This window comes from Anguilla rostrata, chromosome 9 (assembly GCF_018555375.3).
Source record: "Anguilla rostrata isolate EN2019 chromosome 9, ASM1855537v3, whole genome shotgun sequence".
Taxonomy (NCBI): domain Eukaryota; kingdom Metazoa; phylum Chordata; class Actinopteri; order Anguilliformes; family Anguillidae; genus Anguilla; species Anguilla rostrata.
In genome coordinates this window covers 16,950,814-16,971,509 of record NC_057941.1, presented here as the reverse complement: position 1 = coordinate 16,971,509, position 20,696 = coordinate 16,950,814, and the positions used below count along the sequence as shown (strand labels likewise).

The 20,696-nt window shown below is 45.1% G+C and overlaps 1 protein-coding gene across 12 annotated transcripts in view; it reads left to right on the top strand.

Annotated features, from left to right (window-relative positions):
* The window catches only part of LOC135263070 (fibroblast growth factor 13), a 112,801-nt gene that overhangs the window by 81,963 nt on the left and 10,142 nt on the right, over window positions 1–20,696 (top strand). For 11 of the 12 annotated variants that reach the window (XM_064350664.1, XM_064350661.1, XM_064350658.1 and 8 more), the window contains 2 exons: window positions 6,708–6,818; window positions 16,008–16,111. In XM_064350664.1, the coding sequence (XP_064206734.1) occupies window positions 6,708–6,818; window positions 16,008–16,111 (215 nt within the window). Of the gene's footprint in view, window positions 1–2,606; window positions 4,160–6,707; window positions 6,819–16,007; window positions 16,112–20,696 lie in introns of those variants that run through there. The other variant, XM_064350667.1, reaches the window with a different exon arrangement.

The following is a 20,696-nucleotide window of genomic DNA, read 5'->3' as shown; positions in this document are numbered from 1 at the left end:
TTTTATTTTGTTTATTCCTTTATTGTGATTGTATCTCGTTTGTGCCCTTCGCGTCTATAGAACAACGCCCCAACAAAGAGCTGTCCGAGGTTCTGAAGTCTAAGTGAACGTTTCGCGCACATGCTTTGCTTTGAACGTATATTTGTATACGTTTGCATTGTATGTTTTTCTCTGTAGCCATACGGTGCATACGGTCTCAACATCTGGTTCTAACATCCAAATAGAATACATGTATCTTGAAAAATACTACATGCAAGAAAACCGGGTAGGTTTGAATCTGTATAGTGGCTTTAAGGCCGTGGTCAAAAGGATGTCATAAAAGGGGCTTTCGTGGTTTTCTTTAAGGATATGAACCGACTGTTGTTTTTTTAAATAACAATTTTACATCTAGTTTTTAAATAATAAAATAAGGAATCAGTTTAGAAAAATCACATATAGCAGTGGTAATACCAATGTTATTTTGCCGTAGCATGTCGCCTTCCTACAAGTACTTTGTTTTACTTTGTCGCATTATTTCTCTAGAATCAGAAGATATCATAGAGAGTGATAGCATTATTTGGTTGGCATTGTTGGTTGTGTCTTGTAATGTTTTATCTAATCAGACCGTGACACAATATGAAACATTTTAATGTTAGCTTATATGACGCCAAATAAATGACCTAGTTTTGTGCTACGATAATTTATCATGTCAACTTGGGTTCTTGAAAACTATTTTGATCTGTCCGAAGACACCCGACGGAAAATGTTCATTTGAATTTGCTGCATTAGTCTGATATTGGTAAAGAGAAACGGACTATATTCTGCATGACTCGTTTGGGGCTGTAGGTGGCACTGTTGGGGAGGATTTGCTGAAGCTTCCTATGATGCATTGATATGAGAACTGGCTGCAAGTATTAACTGCAAAAAATGTATCCGTATTTTATCCCTACATACAAAAGAAAATCACAAGAAGAAAGCTCGCAGTTTGGGAACAGCACACGGCAAAGAGTGGAGATTATTTGAACCTATTGTCTATGTCTAGTTAAGTTTCCCTTGTGATAATGGAGCTTAATGTCATCGCGCAGGAGATCAGATTGATGATTTTAAAGGGTCACATTGCGCTCCTCGCTCACAGTTTACATTATCTTGAGTGCAATATCCGATCCGATGCAATTAGTTGCACCTTTTCCATTTCGTGACCACAAGAGTGCAGCCCCTTGTGGTGGCGAGCTAGATAGGCGTTAGCTGTGGTGTTTGAAAAATGAGTTCGCCACTCAGGCAAGGTTGCAACAAATTGTGACTCCTGATTCCAGTTGCTTGCTGACACTTGGGGCGCGTGGTAATATTAAAAAAAGGGAGCTTCCATTTACCTCAATTTCTGCTGGCGTGTTGGACCAATGTTTTCCTGTAGATTATCAACAAAATTACAGAAAAGTTTCAACATCTAGATTGAGTGACCGCAATTTACATAGTTTGCCTCAAGGCGACATTTGCGCAGGTAAGAAAATAAATAAATAAATAGCATGCATCCTACAGAAGAAAATTGCGCTTTCACAACTTTGCTTTTTTTTTTTGACAAGTAGGCCTGTTAACACCCAAAGGAAAGAGCGTTGTCGTCATGCGGAATGTGTTAATTAGCTCACATCAGTCCCATGGCAACAATGTAAATAATGATTCATTCCCTTCTCTTGCTGTGGATAAGATAATAGTGCGTGCCTGAAAGAGGACGTTGCCCTTAGATAACTATTTGGCTACAGCAGATGGTGGGCAAATAAGGGAATTGCGTGATGAAAGTGAGCGCATCCCTGTAATTGAACCAATTGACTGTAGGCTACTGCTGTTTGTTGCAAAACGTGTATCCAGTGTCAGTACACTAAGCCCTATAGATTCCCTTGAAAATATTTCCCATCCAGTATAGTAAGGATGGGCTTCTTTCTGTATATTCGGTGAAACCTGAATTCACCTCCATACAAAACCGCCGACTATTCCAATGCATTGCTTACGATTTGTAGAAAAAAGCACGTGTCTTTGCAAATAGGTGTACTGCTGAGTAAGTGGTGAAAATTTTGTTCAAACCGGGGAATCGGTTTTGGGGGGGGGGGGCGTTGTTGTTTGTATGCATGTGTGTGAACGAGCGCGCGCAATCAATCTGTAATCTCACTCTCCGCTGAGATGTGGCCTATACAAAGGTTTAGGGAAAGGGATTGCAAATGGTTCTCGTGTCAGTTAGTCTATCATAAGACTTTACAGGGTATTTTTTTATTTAGGGAATTCTTTCAACGTCCACTTATTCATTGTAAGCAAATGAGCCCCTAGACAAGCAGCGCTGTTTAAAACCTGAGAGTAGGATTAATGTTCCCAGTTAACACATGTTAATCGACATTTAGCAGGGGGAATGAGTATATAATACACGTTAGTTCACGTACGTGTTCCGCAGATTAGGTTTTCAGCTGTTGCTTCCAGGTTTCAGTAGCCTACCCGTTGCTTGGGGTAACCATGACAGTAGCTGATACTACTTTGCACAAGAGGCGTACTTGAAACGTAAAATGACACAGTCGTGACAGTGTCTCAGGTAGCCTGCTTGATAACCACGGTCACGTTTGTTTGGGTGTCTGTCACCACCTACCCGAGCGCAGCGAGGGACCGTGAGCAGTTATTCAATGAGGAATCGGACCTAACCGCCTTTATGATGCCGCAGCGGGGTCTCCATTATAGTGAAATCATTCCACAGTTTAACTGGTTTGCGGATTTTGCTTCTTTGTGATATTAAGAGAGATCTGGCAAGCTGGAGAAGCTGCGATTCCATCCCATACTTTTATTCTCACGAGAGGTTCCGCAAGAAGACATTTGAATTTTACATACGAGAGGGGCTGCCTTGTATTCCTTTTTTCTTATATCTATTGCTTTTAACATGACCGTCTTTTAATTTCCTTCATCTTCATTGCAGTTTAAACTACAACTGAAGTTATCGAATCGTGATCTACTGGAGCGTAATGATGCTGTTTTCTTAGAGCTCACAGAACGTCGTCACTCGTACAGTGAATGCTGTTCATGCCGACGGCTGCACAGACCGTGCGCTTCTGTGCTGGAACCGGTTACCGCAGTTAGGCTACGTGTTTTCAGAAATGCGATCGCCTTGTCTTTGAATCAAGGAAGAGAGAAAGAGAAGACTTTCTGCATCAACTATTTCGTATTTTCGTATTCAGTTCACATTATTTTATTTTATTTTTCGTTCTAGCTTTTTGCCCCCTCTCTCTCTCGCTCTCTCTCTCTCACTCTCTCTTTTTCTCTCTCTGTCGCGCACACACACACATAATTTCAAAACATTATTGAACAGGTCTGCTGTTAACAAGAGAAAAACACAATATCTGAATATCCACCTGTTAACCGTTGTTTTCCTGGCTGCGCATCAGAAGCTGCTCTAAAACATCTGCGCCTCTTTTTCATTTGTGCTGTCGGAGCTTCCGAGGAATTATGCATTGCATCTTTTGCTGGAACATGACTGTTTTTATTTTTAGCATGCCTCGGACGATTTTAAGCGTGCATTCACTTGTGAAGTCGACACCTTTGCGTTTCACAGCATTGCCTTAATTGCAAGGTGTGTATGGGAAGATGCTTCTAAACGTATTTTGGTGAGGACTGCTTTTTACCGGAGACAAAATGCACCGCTGTCGAGATACGCCCAGGATAGGGTCGAGCATGATACTCCACAACCGGAATATTTAGAAAAACTGGTGATACAGTTTTCATTGACATTGCAAAGAGACAATACTTGAGACATATGTACTGTCTATGCAGTACTTTTGGCAATTAAACACAACCGCAGCACAAACTGCAACAATGACTTCATTACGTATTTAAATACGACTGTGGATGGTTTTAATCTCAAAACTTATAAAAATCAGTGTCAGTGTAAACCCCCCGCGGACGGTGGGAGGGTAAAACATTTTCTTCTGGAAGTTGGACCATTAGCCAGCCGCCAAACTGGCGATGGCCGCAGCGATTGCCAGCTCCCTCATTCGGCAAAAGAGGCAGGCGAGGGAGCGGGAGAAGTCGAATGCCTGCCGCTGCGTTAGCAGTCCGAATAAAGGGAAAGGGACATGCGAGAAGCCCAGTCGGCTAAGCGTGTTCTCACGGGTGAAACTCTTCGGGTCCAAGAAGCGGAGACGGCGGCGACCAGGTCTGCTATCTGTCCCTTTTTTGTGACTCGCATCATGAAACAATCATCATTAGTGTTGTTTTTTCTTTCACCCTCCTCATTGTCATCATCATTAACATCATCTGTTGCAATGATTGACAAAATGGAAACTATAACAATAACAGCTATAACAACAATAATAGTAATAACAACAACAAGAACAATGTCATGCTGATCCATCATGATGCAGATTTCTGCCCAATGTATGCATATTGCCAATGGCTAATATGTAGAAAAAAAACAGTTCTTCAATACAGTTTCAGGTAAAGCATAAAGGTTAGGCTTGGTCTTAAACATATTTAAATATTGTGTTTGATGTCATGACTGAAAAGAGCTATAATGACAGATTCACGCCCAAGCTTTTACTAATAAAAAGAGAAGGTTCAAAATACATCCCCCCTGCCTCTATGCTTGGAAGAAAAGCTCCAGGTGGTATTACCATGTAGTCTGTAAGGAGTCTGTTGTAATAAACTATAATAATCCACCATGCATGCTTGCTGAACAAGCCTGTTTACTTTTTTTAATACAATCACATCCGTGCTGTTTTTTAACCAGAAGTGCATCTGTGCTTCAGACCCAGTTCTGTGCTTTATCTGGTTCTAAGCCCAGAGAGTGATCATACTGGCTGCTGACACTCACAGCTGGACCATGTGGTCACGCAGCATCACATACGACCCTTTCCTGCGTCCGATTCACCCTTAATCCGTCTTAGCTGCTCTCAAGGTACACGGCCTTCCCTCCACCGGGCGGGAACCTGCCCACAAACATGGATGAGAAACTCGAGCAATAGGAAAATCGTTCTAAACAGTAAATCTATCGTTAACACTATTACTTCCACTGTTACTACTGGTACTTCTAATGGATTTATTGAAAAGGCCATTTGATGTTCGGTAATATTTTTCAATCTGAGTTCCATTGATGTGACCCCGGACTTGTGCGGTCATATGAATTATGGGAACTGAAAGAGCACTTATAGGAGACTGGCTTTTTTCTCTCTCAGTCTCACTGCAGCTAAAACCGGAGGAAAACAAGACCTCCGCATTGACTCAGTCTCATTTCTGTGTCGTTACCGTGTACATATTATAGTCTTGGGTCTGCATGTGGAAGACTCGAGGGACACTGCACTGTTTGCAGTGACTGTTTGAATGGTACGTGATGGCACCCAGTTTGAAGGGTCATCGTGGCATAGTGCTAGGGAGCTGGACAGTAGCGACTGTGTTAGCTAAAAAAAGTAGCATGCTTGCACCCCCAGCGGCAATGCAATTGTGCTTACAAAGAGCCACACCCATGTTTGATGTGACTATACCCACCTCTACAAGTACTACTATGGTGTGTAACTGTATTATAAATCATAATACATTTGCAATGCTGTGCGTATTGATTTCTGGACTCTTAAGAGACTTGCGTTTTCATGCAAACTCTGCAGGAGCGATTGCAGCAGTTTTAAAGTCGTGTCCTGCACCGTCCCGCAGTGCATGCGATGGCACTGCCACGTAGCGCAGCAGCCCTTTCCGGGAGAGGATCAAGCAGCTGCTGTCAGCAAACGCGACCCTGGCGAGGCTAGTCTGCCCGCTGTACGGTGCCCACCCACCCCCAACCCCTCGCCCTGTGCTGCATTGGGAACAGCCTCTTCTTTTCCAGGGAAGGGGGGGGGGAGATGTCTGCGTGCTTATTTGTGCAGGGCCCTGCCCCTCACGGATACGTGCCTCTGTGCTCGTGATCGTGTTTTTAATCAACAGCTTGCTTGGGGTGTGCTAGGCCCGGAATGCTAGCCAAGGACGACATCGAGGGGGGCAGGGGTTGCGTAAGGTGGCTCCTAAAAGAACGTACCAGTTGGTTCTCAAATCCACAGCTGTTTGTTGGTAAATCCACATGCACGCAAAATTCACTTCACATCACTTCTCAGAAACAAATCATTTGTATGAATAGCACAGCACATATATATGACGAGACAGGAGCTGAAATGGTGCTGGCCTTAGTAAACAGGGACTCTGTCCCTTCCTCCATGTTTACGTACATGTATTTTTGCTGTTTGCAGCAACATCGAGAGCGCAGCCTAGCTTTCTGTGGGCCTATTATTCCTGCTTGCTGCAGTCCAGTCAGGGTGATTATGGGAAGTGGCTGGCATTTTGGAGAAGTAGATGCATTATGATGCATAACTGTGTATCTCATCCTGTTGTAATTGAAATCAAAGCCCCAAACATAAGGATGACAAGTCCTCCTCCCCTCTGTCTGACTGAGAACAGAATAGTTGTGACACTTGAAATAGTCTGTGCATATTTATCATGCAGGCAACGCTTTACAGAGGTAAAAACTGGGGGGATGTGAAAAGCGTAAAACTATATTAAGGTGTACTCCATTAGCAGCAGAGATTTTTTTTTTTCCTCAGGAGGTGAAGAAATTGCACCGTGCCGGCGCTGCAGTAGCACAAAATGACCCTTTTTTTGTTTGCTTTCATGAGAGAGATGAGCTGTTCAGCCATCTTGATTTCACCACACTGCCTCACTCTCAGCCTCTCCTTTCCTCACAGAGCCCCAGCTGAAGGGGATTGTGACGAAGCTGTACAGTCGGCAGGGCTTCCATCTGCAACTCCAGGCAGATGGAACCATTGACGGAACAAAGGAGGAGGACAACGGCTACAGTAAGTCATCTCCAGCACTGTTAAGACGATAGCTACTCTGTTATATCCAACACTGTTAAAACAATAGCTACTCTGTCATCTTCAACACTGTTAAGAAAAGGGTTACTGTCAGTCAACCCCAACACTGTTAAGCCTGTAGCTGTTGTCATTCATCTCTAACACTGTTAAGAAGATGGCTGCTGTCAGTCATCTCTAGCACTGTTAATTCAATATCTACTGTCAGTCATCTCCAAGATTGTTAAGACAATAGCTAGAGTCAGCTCCAACACCGTGAGGACAGCACTCCAAAGTTTCTTTTTTTCCCCTTTCTCCAATTCAAGAGCTGTTTTCTCTCTCCTGTAGAACCTGTATGAATATGTGGAAGGAATTAAAATATTTAAGAGGAAGCTGTATGCTCTATATCAAATAATTCAAATCAAATTTTATTAAAAGGCCCTATTGTTTCAGCAATGCAGAGAATGTGAACTGAATTCAGTAATTAACACAGTATCTTGTAATTAATACAGAACCCAGAGAATCTTGGGGATGCTAGAGTATTTCTTTGAAAGGCCTTTATTTAAAGGGATACAAGGTGTAAAACTGCACATTCTGATGTTCTGAAACACAAAATATAATGACGCGATCCACAGATACCCACCAAGCGCCCTCAACTGGTGAAAGTCCTAGCGTCTGCCTCCTCACTGAGTCAAGCTGCAGCAATATTTCATTGCATTACAGTCACTTAGCAGACGCTCTTATCCAGAGCGAATTACAGACGTGGAGAACATCAGTGTTAGCCTCAGGAATACAAAGTGCAATATCGCCAAGAAGAGACGAACGGCCCATTCATAATCAATAAGTGTCAAGTTAGCTGAACAGACCAAGAATTAGTGTTGTAAACAAAAGTAAATACCGCTACGCAGCTTGTCAATCTTACGAAGCTCTACCTATAACATTACTACCCCAAAAGTAAAAAAAAAAAAAACAAAACCGTTGACACGGTTGCCTTTTTCAAGCCCTCAAAAAAGCTTAACACTATCCGTCCCATGATGCGAAAGATGATACTAAGCCAGTTCATTTCACTGTAATTCAGTTATTATTCATCAGATCGAATTTATTTTTCAAATTAAAAGCTGAGGCAGAGATCTCTTACCCACTTTTTGAACCACAGACTATGATTGTTAATTCAGTAGGTACTCCTCTCCAAATTCCAGGCCCCTTCTCTTCCATGTTTGCAAAGCTGCGACTCCATTTTGCAGCTTTTGTCAGCTGCGAGTGGATTTTTTCTCAAAAATAAAAGTCCTGAGCAAGTTTGATTTTAAAGTAAAATAATATGAGTGAATGAATGTATATGAATGAGTGGATGAATAAAGTGAATATATCAAATGAATATATGTTTTATGTGATATTCAGGAAATCGGAAATTGGGAAAATAAAATGAAATCTAGGAAAATAATTAAATGAACCTCATGTGCCGTTAACGATCATGGACGTATCAACACTTATAGTTATTTGTCTCACGTCATGTTATCCTCAACTTCTCTCTTTCTTTCTCTCTCACTCTCTCCCTCCCTCCCTCTCTCTTTCACATGCTAACCTTACAAACTCAACTTCTCTGTGCTTTAGCTGGCAGATTCCCTCCCTGGCTCTCACACATGAGCTCATTGCTCAGTGCAGTAGCTCAGCTCCAAATCCTCCCTCCCTCCCTCCCTCCCTCCCTCCCTCAGCCCTGTGCCAGTGCGTTTCCCATCCCCCCTCCTGCAGGGCTGGTCTCCACACCCTTTCACACAGAAAATGAGTGGAAAATGAGCTGGGATCAGCTTAGTAAAAAAGCAGCAGAGAGAACGAAATTCTAAAAAAAAGGCTCTGCCCGCAGCATGCGCTGGGATTTATGGGAGTTCCTTTATGTGGTGGAATGTTTAGGACTGAATATGTTTTATGAACTTCCACTGTCAATCCAAGGTGACTTGTCGGAGTCCGAAGAATGTATGTTGTTCCCTGGGATGATCGCTTCCTAGTCTGGTACAGTTATTCCTGCATACTGTATCTGCCAAATTGACCCAAACGGCCATGTTTGCCAAAGGACACCATGTGTCCACTCTCAGGCCTAATGATTCTCTAGATGTGAAACAGAGCGGTTATTTTGTGATATCAAACAGATGACAGTGCCGCTTTGAAACTGTAGCGCTGGAACCGGGCTAGCACGAGCTGGAGCCAAACGGACAGACGTGAGCTGCGGCACACGGTATCAGACCCAATGCTGGCCTGTCTCCAGCTCTAAGGCAAGTGCCTGGACTTCACCTCCAATCAGAAGCGAAGAATTTCCTTTAAAATTAGGACTGTAGGAGGGGGTGTAAGGTTTTTCAGCTTTCAGTAGCTGGAGCTTGTGTTAAGGTCATCTGAACACTGTTACCACGAGGCACCACCAAACGAAGATACATTTTCTTTGAGGCGCTGCACTGAAGTCATGCATTTGTGTGCTAGTTGCTGTACTCCGTCTCTTTACCCTTTTCTGCAAAGAGGTTGTAAGACTGGTTTAGTAGGGTATCCATCTGTATTTTAACATAGTAGTTCAGGGAGCTAATAGGGATAGATGTGGACCTATTAGAGGAAGAGAACAAAATAAAAATATTTAAGTGCCAGAAAGCTCCTTAATCTTTCATTGGTTAACAAAATACTTTCCCCGCTTTCCATTCACATCCCCCGCTCTATAACTGTGGCCGACATCTTTTGGTGCAGCTGTCTTTGAATCCCCAGCAGAAGGGGATCATGGGAGTTTCATTCGCCCTGGTAAAGCCGAAGCTGGTTGATGGGACCAGTCCATGTGTTAAATCAGCCATGCCACGCTTCTGGCAGCGCAGGTCTCAGTGACTTTCAGGAGCTTCCTGCTCATCCCCTGAGGATACTGTGCAGCTGAAAACCGTTGTATTACTTCAGTACCCTGGAGCAACCATCAGCTGTCACGCTTACCCAGAGACCCTCAACCCATCCCCCCCACGTCCACCCTGAGAGGCCTGGCCCTGCTGCTCATCGATGGGCCGAAGGCAACTTATACGGTATACTATCGAATTAGTCATTGCTGAGCGCAAGTGCTGCTCAGTGCTCGTATTAGTTAATTGAAGCGAGTTTGCCTAGTGTTGTTCATTAGCCATGCAGGACTGCTCTTGGGGGAAAAGTTAGCAGTACATGGCATGCTATTATCCAGTTTCCCGTGGTGGGAGCTCGTCTGAATCACGCACGGCTAACGAACGGGACGAGCCGTGCTTCCAGCATGGCTGCGACTGCGAGCCCACGCCCCAGGTAACCGAGCAGCGGCGACTGCGTCACCCGGTAGCCTGGTGCACGTCGCCATTACACGCCGACCAGCCCAATTTAATTACTGCGCCAGCGCCGGGCGGACGCCCCGCTCCAGCTGCTGCCAATTAGAGGAAATTCAATCAAGCAGGTGCGCTGCTTTTAAGCATCCCTGGTTTTTTTCCGACCTGGGAATAGTCAGCCTTTCGTAACACCCCAGAATGCCTCAGGAGAGCGGAAAAGGGGCGCTGTAATCTTTAAATTATCCCCCCCAGCAATCCCATGGGCCTCCTCGGGTTATGGAGGGGGAAAATCATCGTGTCTTCAGACCGAGGGTTTAATGTTTGTAAAATAATCTTTTTTTTAAAACTCTCTCCTGGTCTCTCTGCACGCCTAAAATTGGCTTGTAGTTGCACCTTTCCGTGGTGATGTTAGAACATCTGTGTTTCGTTAACAACCAGCCTCCCGTATCTCAATTTCTTATACTTTGGAAAGAAAACGAAAAAAGCTCGTGAAGACGGGGAGAAAGAAAGCGAGGCCATTCACACCGGTTGCAAAATAAATAAATAAATAAATAAATAAATAAATAAATAAATAAATAAAATGTTATTAGGAACTGGGTACTCTTGTCTCCATGGCGACTGCAGTGCAGTCCTCCTGGAGCTCATTCAGTGCTGGCGGGTGAGGACCCGCTCGCGCATGCAGACGGCCGGACGCGCACGTGCACGCGTAACGCGCGGCACGTGCGCCCTCACGCGCAGGAGCACGTGCGCGACACGCACCTTATTTGTGATAGATTTGTGAATGTGCACCCATTAATGTGCATTCCACTTTTCCTGCGCAAGCCCCATGTTTGTCTGAATAATCTCGATTAAATACCAGAAGCAAATGTCCCACTCATTTTGATTTTGTGCAGCAAATGCGTGGGAATGTTATGCAACATTGGAATTTGCAATTAAGGACTGTTTTCAAAGGGTGATGTTTGTTTTTAAAGGAATCTTTCAAATGACAGATGATTCACTCCCTTTTCCTTCGTATCCACAGCAGTCTGACATTTAACTGAATAATCAACAGCTCACTTTGAGGATTACTCTGAATTACGCTTCCGTGTCATTCTTTTCCCTCACGGTTGGATTTATTTTGTGTTTAGTCTTAAAAGTGCATTAGAAATGGGAATTTGTCGAGCTGTGTGTGCAAGACTGCAGGATACACTGCTATGGAGAGTCAGCCCTTGTGGAAGCGCAAACAAATCCTTTCAAAGCAAGGAAAGGGAGATTTCAAATTTTTGATTTTGTAATATTCTTCAAATTGTTGCCTTTGAGATCGGATTAAACTGTTGAAATGTCCCCATCAAAGAAAACCTCTAATTACAGTCTCAGAAGATGACCTGCCTCCATTTCTCATTGTGTCTCTCGAAGGTGTGGCTCTCAGTGTTTATGTTTCATACCCCAGCACCTGCAATAAAACCAGCTCAACCAGATATAATGTTTTACTTAATTTTCATCCTTTCTTATGGATCTTTTCTCTTTTGTAGATGCAAATAAAATTAGAAACGTCATGGAAAATCTACAGAGACAATGGGATTTTTTTTACTGATTTTTATAAACCATACATGGATTCGGTTAATACAGTTATGACATCCCTGAAATGCATTTGTATTTCCAATAACAAATTAATCCCTTCTCGTGTCTTTGCAATTTTTAATATGTGAGTATTTCTCCAAATTTGAATAAGCCTTGACGTCTGCACCTCAGAAAGCCTCGTATGAATAATGGCCTGAGTGAAAGTCATTGGAGGGAAATTCATTTTATGCCTTGTGAGTCTGTCCAGCTTGGGACCTGCACCTCACACGTTCCAGCAGCTCCAGTCTTTCACACTGGCTCTGTGGGGAGAAACGGAACACCCCCCCACCCCCCACCCCCCCCACCCACCATCACGAGACCAGGCAGGCGAACACGCAGTCGTGCCCCGACACGACTGTCAGCTTGGCGGGATTCATTTCCGTCGGGTCCCGCCCGCTTCCCGATCGTTCAAAGAGCCGCCTGCAAATTCGCCGTCTCCCGGCCCGGGCTCCGTGCTTGGGAGCCATTTTAGATTCTGATCTGCGTTCATTTGCCGCGCAGCAGCCCGCGCACCCGCTTGTCGCTTTGCGCCGGGCGCCCGCGGAAGTGGCCACGGTCTGCCGCGCGCGCGCGTGCTTCCCCGCCACGTCTCGCAATTAGAGCGCCGCCATTGGCTTTTCGGAGACGCCGGGCCTTAATGTTCCGGCATGACTGGAAGGTATTAGAAACAATGGTGTTTTTTTTTTTTTTTTCCAGGCGCCGGAAAAAGATTAGCCTCATCACGGGTTTGCGCGTTTTAGATTGGGCTCGAACATGGGGAGGAATGATATTGTTCTCATTACGCGTTCGGTCTGATGTATTGTGAGGGGCGCGGAGAGGGATCATCAGGCCTGGCGGAGAGCACTCGAGCTCGGGAGGCGACCGGACGGAGGCGGCGGCGGCGTCTTCGGTCTTAATGAAAGCCACACTCAGACTCAGGTGCGCCGCGCGGTGGAGGTAATTGAGTTCCGCCTGGAAATCCCTGATGGGCGATGGCTTCTAATCCCTTCGAAATGAGGTCTGTCACCGCCGCGTTTGACTCCTCTCCTCGGACGACGCGCGGCCCTCGCAGGAGCTGATTGGCAGGGAAGGTCCCCGCTGGCGGCGGAGAACGGAGCCGCTACCGCGAACTGGATCAGACCGCATACGCCCGGCCCACTGGGTGGGGGGGGGGTGGGGGGGGTTGTCGTGCAGGCGCCGGGATGAGGGGCTCAGCTGGTTGAAGAGGTGGAAGGAATAAAGAGGTGACGCAGGGAAAGGGGCTGTCGTGACAACAACTCCCACCCCCACCGTCCCCGCCTGCCGCGTTCGCCACCGAGCCACATCCTGCCTGGGCTCCGTGTTCCCTGCAGGGTGGTGCAGCGCTGGGGGGGGGAGGGGCTTTCCCTCTGTGGCCTGGCCCCGCCCCCTGTGGAGAGACGGGTTCCTCAGACGACGGGCGGCGTACCCGTGCCATATCTCTCCGGCATTAGCCCCGCCCCGCTGGCCGTAGCCGTTAGCGCTCCCCCCTGTTTGCGGCTGCGTGATATTAACGGCGGGTATGGCGCGCTAACGAAACCGCCGAGCGCAAACGGAGGGAAGCCGCCGCGTCGGAGCGGGAGCGTCGCCGAGGCAATGTGGCAGGCAGAAGGTTCCGTTTGTAGCGCTGTCGGAGAGCGGAGCCTGGCGCCGCGCGCTGGATTTCGGAGAGCCGTAACCGCGTTGGCAACAGCCGGAGCCCTGGCGACTGGCTGTCGCTGAGATTCAGCCTGGCCCGGGCCCTCCAGCAGCTGGCAGACGGTCACGGGAGAGGGGGCTGCTGGGTTTTTTTTGGAGGCGCAGTTTGTCGCCGGTGACGTGCATCTCTCGGCGCGGGCACGGATGGCAGGGGGTGTTCGCTGCTACACCTCCTCTCTCCGCCCTCTTGTCGTACTCGTAGCTCCTCGCCGTTCCTACCGGTTCCCCCATGGTAGACCTTTTCACTGGGGCAGGTGTGCCACACTGAGGCTGATAATGACATCACATGGGTCCTGCACACGGGGGAAACACTACTTAGACAGGAAAGGGTGGACAGTACCTGTGCTGCTTATGAGAAAAACTTACTGTATAACAGTGGTAACCAATCCTGTTCGTGGAGATCTACTGTCCTGTAGATTTTCACACCAACCCTAATTTAGCACAACTGACTCTACTAATTAGCAGCTCAATGCAGGTCTTTTCAGCTGTTGAAGGAGGTGTGCTTTGTTAGGATTGGAGTGAAAACCTACAGGTCAGTATGGTAGATCTCCAGGAACAAGGTTGGTAACTACTGCTGCATAAGGATTGGCAGATGGCTGTTTTCTTCAGTAATAGAAACAAATGTTTTTTTTTAAATATCTGCAAAGGGCACAGCCTGTTCACAATGAGCCGGTACCTTCTAGTGTTTGTGCCTCTTGGTCGTGGTGTGAAGCTGTGAGGCTGATTTGATAACAGTAGGCCAGTGCTGGGCAGAAAGAGGTCTTCCCTCTGCCATCGGCCATTTACATTAAATGACATTACATTCCTGCAGTAGATGCTGTTATCCAGAACAACTTGGAATGTAGGATAAGCGCATTGGCCTGATTAATATGAGCAATACTCTGCCACAGACCGGCTTACTTTGATCACATTATTGTCTCGATGTCTGGAGCACTTCCTGTGGATTAATCTGATCGATGGATGTTGAAGAATGCACACAGTTGCATATACAAATATTCCATATATACAAATAATGGCAGATTACTCCTGCCAACGCTGTCCATGTTTCCCTGTCTGTATTTCCCTACGTGACTTTGCCCGTGTGTAATTTTCTTGGTTATTCCACTTGCAGTACTGACTCCACTGATATTCCTTGTGAGCCATTTCCTATGTATTCCCCTTTGGGTATGGCTATCTGTTATCCTTGTAGGTTATTTCTGGCTCATTACACCTCATTTTTTATTCCATGTATAATATTCCTCGTGTGTTTTCATCTGCGGGGGAAATTTATGGGTAACTGCTGGAAATTTAATGCAGAGGAAAAAATGCACCAGTGCAAGTTGTTGATTTAGCAGGGTATTTGATAAAAGTAATTTTGCTTGAGCAAAGGTTGTAAAATATGCACTGGAAAAAATGGCTTCGGCTATTAAAAGCTGCTCTTGCGCACACCTTGTTCAGAACAGTGAACAGTTACGGTTCACTGATAACTGAGATGGTGAGACATCAGCTTCGCAGTAGGCTTGAATGCAACAGAAGCAGAGAGTTGTAGAACAGAGACACAGCCTTCCCGTAGGAACAGCGAGTGTTTGCTGTAACCGGTAATCTGTTATCTCGCATCTATAGTATTACATGTGGCAGCCTATAGCTTTTGATAATGTTAGTTTTTTCCGGATATTTCTGAGAAGGATGTTGAAGTAGAAAATCACTCTCTTCGTTCAAATGTGTCATTTCAAATGTGTCATGGAAACAGCATCTCCTTCTAGGAAGAAATACAGCAGGCAATTATCTTTTCCACAGTTCCCACCCACCTTGATAAATTCCCCATTGCAGTTTATAAGCATTTCATCTGCCTACCTACTTACCCCTTTTTTTCAAATCTCACGCACCCTAGAGAACCGCAATGGAAATAAGCCTTTGAATTTTATCTTCGGTAGTTTTAAATCTACTTAATGTCTGTCAAATTGTAGCAGCTTTGTATACTTTTTAAACTTATAAAATCAAACAAAACAATCCAAATCTACTCGTATCAGAACCCACAATATATACATATGCATTGAGAATGCCTCCCTCTTCTATCACATTTCAAGTTCATTTATACCAGGCCGGCCAGTGGAGGAAGGGCTCCCCCTCTACAGTTGGGTTCCTCCTGAATTTTCTCCGGGAAGTGTTTTCTCGCTACCATTTAGAAGTTTTTCTCCCCACTGGGAGTTTTTACCTCATGTGCTTTGTATTTGGGGGTTCAGGTCAGGTGTTTTCTCTGTTTGCTCTGTCTTCTTGTCTTGCTAATCTGTAAAGCATCTTTGTGACAGTTCTCTGTAAAAAGCGCTGTGTAAAATTGAATTGAATGTGCACTACTTAGGAACCAGTCTTATTGCTTGTGATGAACACTTAGCATGTATTTTAGCCCCAGAAAATGCTTCATAAATCTGATCTTGTGCTATTCCTGTTGGCTCTTCTCTTTTTGCTGCTCCTTATACACTACTGCTTGTGTTATATGCCTCATGTGTTCCGATTCTCCATGTTGTCGCTCTTCACATCTTACTCCCTATTGTCTTTTATAGATGTTATTGTACATGCCCTTTCCATGGGAACCAATGGCCTCTCCGTGTCTCTCCCACAGCCATGTTCAATCTCATCCCCGTGGGGCTCCGGGTGGTGGCCATCCAGGGCGTACAGACCAAGCTCTACCTGGCTATGAACAACGAGGGCTACCTTTACACATCAGTGAGTGACCTCATTTCCTCATGGGGGGGGGGGGTGCTGGGCGGTGGGCTGGAGAATAGGGGGCGGAGTCTATCACTTTGGCCCGTTCCAGTCGTAGAGTCTGGAGCGGCTGTCCTCAAAGATAAGGATAATTGCTTCGCTCGGTCTACACTTTTCACATCCTTATTTTGCCCCGGCCATCTTTCCTGCCGTTAATTTCGTCTGGTGATGAGGGCGAGGGAAGTCTCCCTGGCTGCCAGATGTGCCTTTCGGTGAGACAGAGAAACAATGAGAGTGGCCTCGCGGCAAACCAGACGGACACCTGAGCCCCCGTCGGCCACGCTCCATCAAACAGAGACCGTCGCCCCGCGCCTGATCTACAGGGCTGGGACGACCTCCAGACACTTTGACAGCTTTTGCTTTGGAGTTGCCAAAACGCCTGTCTGGACACGCAGGTGTGTGGGCGTCAGAAAAGCCGACCCTCGCTGTCTGAAAAGAACCAAACAAAAGCTTTGAATGTGATCGGAATCGGAATCAGAATCAGATTTATTTGCAAAGTAAGTTTGTACACGCAAGGAATTTGTCTATGTTTCACTTGCATAGATCACATTAAACAATACAACAGGAAATAAAGTATATACAATGAAGAAAAAAAAAAATATATATATACAAATTAAATTAAAAAGAATAAAATATGAAGTATATATTGAATAAAATAGTGCTCCAGCAGAAGAAAGGCAACCTCAGGACCTGTAGACAGGTTACATGTCCTCATTCATCCTGATTGCTGTTAGTGGTCAGCAGTATGAGTAAGGTAAGTTTGCTGTTAGTGATCAGCAGTATGAGTAAGGTGAGTTTGCTGTTAGTGATCAGCAGTATGAGTAAGGTGAGTTTGCTGTTAGTGGTCAGCAGTATGAGTAAGGTGAGTTTGCTGTTAGTGATCAGCAGTATGAGTAAGGTGAGTTTGCTGTTAGTGGTCAGCAGTATGAGTAAGGTGAGTTTGCTGTTAGTGATCAGCAGTATGAGTAAGGTGAGTTTGCTGTTAGTGATCAGCAGTATGAGTAAGGTGAGTTTGCTGTTAGTGGTCAGCAGTATGAGTAAGGTGAGTTTGCTGTTAGTGATCAGCAGTATGAGTAAGGTGAGTTTGCTGTTAGTGGTCAGCAGTATGAGTAAGGTGAGTTTGCTGTTAGTGGTCAGCAGTATGAGTAAGGTAAGTTTGCTGTTAGTGGTCAGCAGTATGAGTAAGGTGAGTTTGCTGTTAGTGATCAGCAGTATGGGTAAGGTAAGTTTGCTGTTAGTGGTCAGCAGTATGAGTAAGGTGAGTTTGCTGTTAGTGATCAGCAGTATGAGTAAGGTGAGTTTGCTGTTAGTGATCAGCAGTATGAGTAAGGTGAGTTTGCTGTTAGTGATCAGCAGTATGAGTAAGGTGAGTTTGCTGTTAGTGATCAGCAGTATGAGTAAGGTGAGTTTGCTGTTAGTGATCAGCAGTATGAGTAAGGTGAGTTTGCTGTTAGTGGTCAGCAGTATGAGTAAGGTGAGTTTGCTGTTAGTGGTCAGCAGTATGAGTAAGGTGAGTTTGCTGTTAGTGATCAGCAGTATGAGTAAGGTGAGTTTGCTGTTAGTGGTCAGCAGTATGAGTAAGGTAAGTTTGCTGTTAGTGATCAGCAGTATGAGTAAGGTGAGTTTGCTGTTAGTGATCAGCAGTATGAGTAGCCCTCGTGTCCTCAGAGCCCTTCCCATCGCGCGCCTTCCCGCTGTGTGCTTCTCAATCAGGATCCAGGTGTCAGATTAACTTCTCACCTGAATTACATTAGAGTTTGGCTGCAGCAGTCCTTCAGAGCATCGGGCACACCCTCAGGCTTCCCGATCTGCATCGCGTACAGCGATCAGTCTGGGCGATCAGTCAGGGCGTGGCGCGTGCGTGCGCCGGCCTGCTCGCCGCATGGCTGACCGGTGGACGAGTGCGTTTCCATGGCGATGCAACTGTGCCAAAAAGCGATTGTGTGGGCTGGGTTTAACTACTCCTGTTGTCAAAACAAGTAAATACCCTTTTTGCTTTTTATTTTAGTCATTTTCCCCGTGATTGTGGCAGCCCTGTCACAGTTCCAGTTCTTCTCCCTTTTCTAAGGGGCAGATATTCATGCTGCTACTCTAACTGTTGCCCTGAATATGATCTGACATCACTCTCTTACTGCAACAGTGATCGTTTTGTTATAAAAAGAAACGGTTTTATAAACTTACTCCTGTGAACAAGACCTTCCCTAGCAGTCTGTGTCTCCTCCTTGATTAAATGTGTTATTAAAGTCATGAATAATTCAGTGCCAGCCCAATGCATGTTCTTATTTCCCACAAGCAATTCTGAAAATTTCACAATGTTCTTGGCAGTACTGGTGTAAATAGCCCACAGTTTTTCAAATGAGCATATCTCAAATTGATGAATATTTCTCTTATAAAGAACTAGAACCTTTTGGAAGAGTCAGGGAGAGGCAGTCAGACCTAACAGAGTAAACATATTGATTCCAGCATCAAAGAGAGCCAGCAATGTAGCAGGGATGCAGGGTGGTTGTGGATGCCTCTTCTAAACTCTACACAACATGGATGCTACCGTAACAACATGGACACACAACATGGATGCATGAATGCTTGCAGGCATCCTTGCGTGTCCATTTCCCATTTGCACAGACGCATGCAGTATGACATCAAAACAGTGTTAGAACTCTATGGCCATTACCAGATTGTAACACCAGTCCATGGTTTCAGTTAATTCAGACACTTGAAAAATGAATGATATTACATTGTAATAAGTGAGATTTCTGGGTGGAAAGAGCCCACTGGGAGTTAAATAGAAAGGTGATAATCTTTTAAAAAAAAAAAAAAAATTAAAAATAAATAAATAAAAGCTTCTTCAGCCAAGAAGTGATGCTCACAGTAAAATATCTGTTCCTCCTCGGGGTTTTTATTGATCTGTCGGGAATGGGCTTAGAGTTATGTCACCCACACCAAAGATCTCATTTCATAAAGTTGGCTCACAATCCAGTAAAAGGTAATGTACTACACGTTTCCTCTGCATGGTAATAAAAGCAGGGCTGTGCGCTACGCTACAGACCAGAAATGTTCCGTCGCCTCTCGAGAGATGCAATATTTAAAGGAAAAATGTTTGCCGTGAATGACAAACGATGTGAAGTTTTTCCGAAGGCGCTTCGGGGTTTTGTTGCCCGTTGCTGCTGCTGCTAGCGACAGCCGTCCTCTGTCTGTGTGCATTGGGTCTTAAATAGCCCTCTTTCAAGAGCAGAATAGACTGCTTTAGTCCTCGCAGTGGGACAGAATGTACAATGAAAAAGACTCGAGACTCCGAGCAAATTGATTGTAAAATATTGTGTGTCGTGCTAAAAAAAGAAACACTTGTTTGCAGGTGCACAATTATTAATTGGTGACAGGGACCCTTCCCCTTAGATTTCGCCTGACATTTACATGTGATAAGGTACACAAGTGGAAGGATACGCCTATTTTTTTTTTTCTTGTTTTTTCAAGCAGGTACATAATCGCGTTACATTTTGGTTTTACTCCGTTTTTGAAATCGTTAATATTTTATAGTCTCGTATAATTGCCTGGAGGGCTGCGGATGAGGAACTGATGGTTCTCGAACGCGCAGGATATCGTATTAATATTGTAAAGTGGCATGTAAGTGCTCCATGTAGCGATCTGCTCCTCCGTTAATGATGCGTTGCGTTTTATAATCTTAATTGTGGTAATCAGAGTTCTTAGGAATCGTAAATCACCGCTTGCATTTGAAATTAATTACTGTTTGTGTGCAGCCTGTGCTCGGAAGGAGTAGTCTGATAGCAGGTTTACTGCGTCGCGAAGGGCGCAGTTTGGATTCGTTCTTGTGGTAACGACAAGGTCCACAATGTAAATTCAATTGATAGCCGGTTGACAATGATTGTAAATCTCTGATGTGGGGCAGGAAATCCAGTCGTGGACTAGTGGCTGATAGGAAGGTCTCTTTGATTGGCTTTTGTCATCTAGTTTTAGGAAGTGCTGCTGAAAGTCTCTCTCTCTCTCTCTCTCTCTCTCTCTCTCTCTTCATGTATTTGAAAGAGAGGGAGGAGTGGGTAACGGACAAAGTACCAGCGAAAAACTGAAGTCACAGTGCGTGGGAGAGCGCGAATCAATTAAACATTTTTGCATTTTCGCGTTTTCTTCTGTCCTCTGTACTTCGCCGTTCTGCCCCAGTTTTTACAGGCTTTTAAAGACGCGAGAATAATCAGAGGTGAATTTATTCTGCCGTTTTATTTCGGGGGGCCTTTGAAACGCGTTTATTAATTTTATAACGGCTATGTTTGGGCAAAGACGGTGAGTGTCGTCGTCGTGTGAGCATTTTAAGGAGCGTAAAGAGCTGTCAGATTATTGGTCAGGGGAGGAGGCCAAGAGAGCGTAGGTTACCTAAAGACATATGGCTGAAATCTATGGCTGAAGTGGTTCAGGGTTGTTAAAGGGCTGCTGAAATCTATTATTTAGTGTGTGTATATTCATTATTTATCAGTATTTCAGGATGCAAATAATGCATAGATCTGTAAAGCTTAAGAGCACAGCAGGAATGGCACAC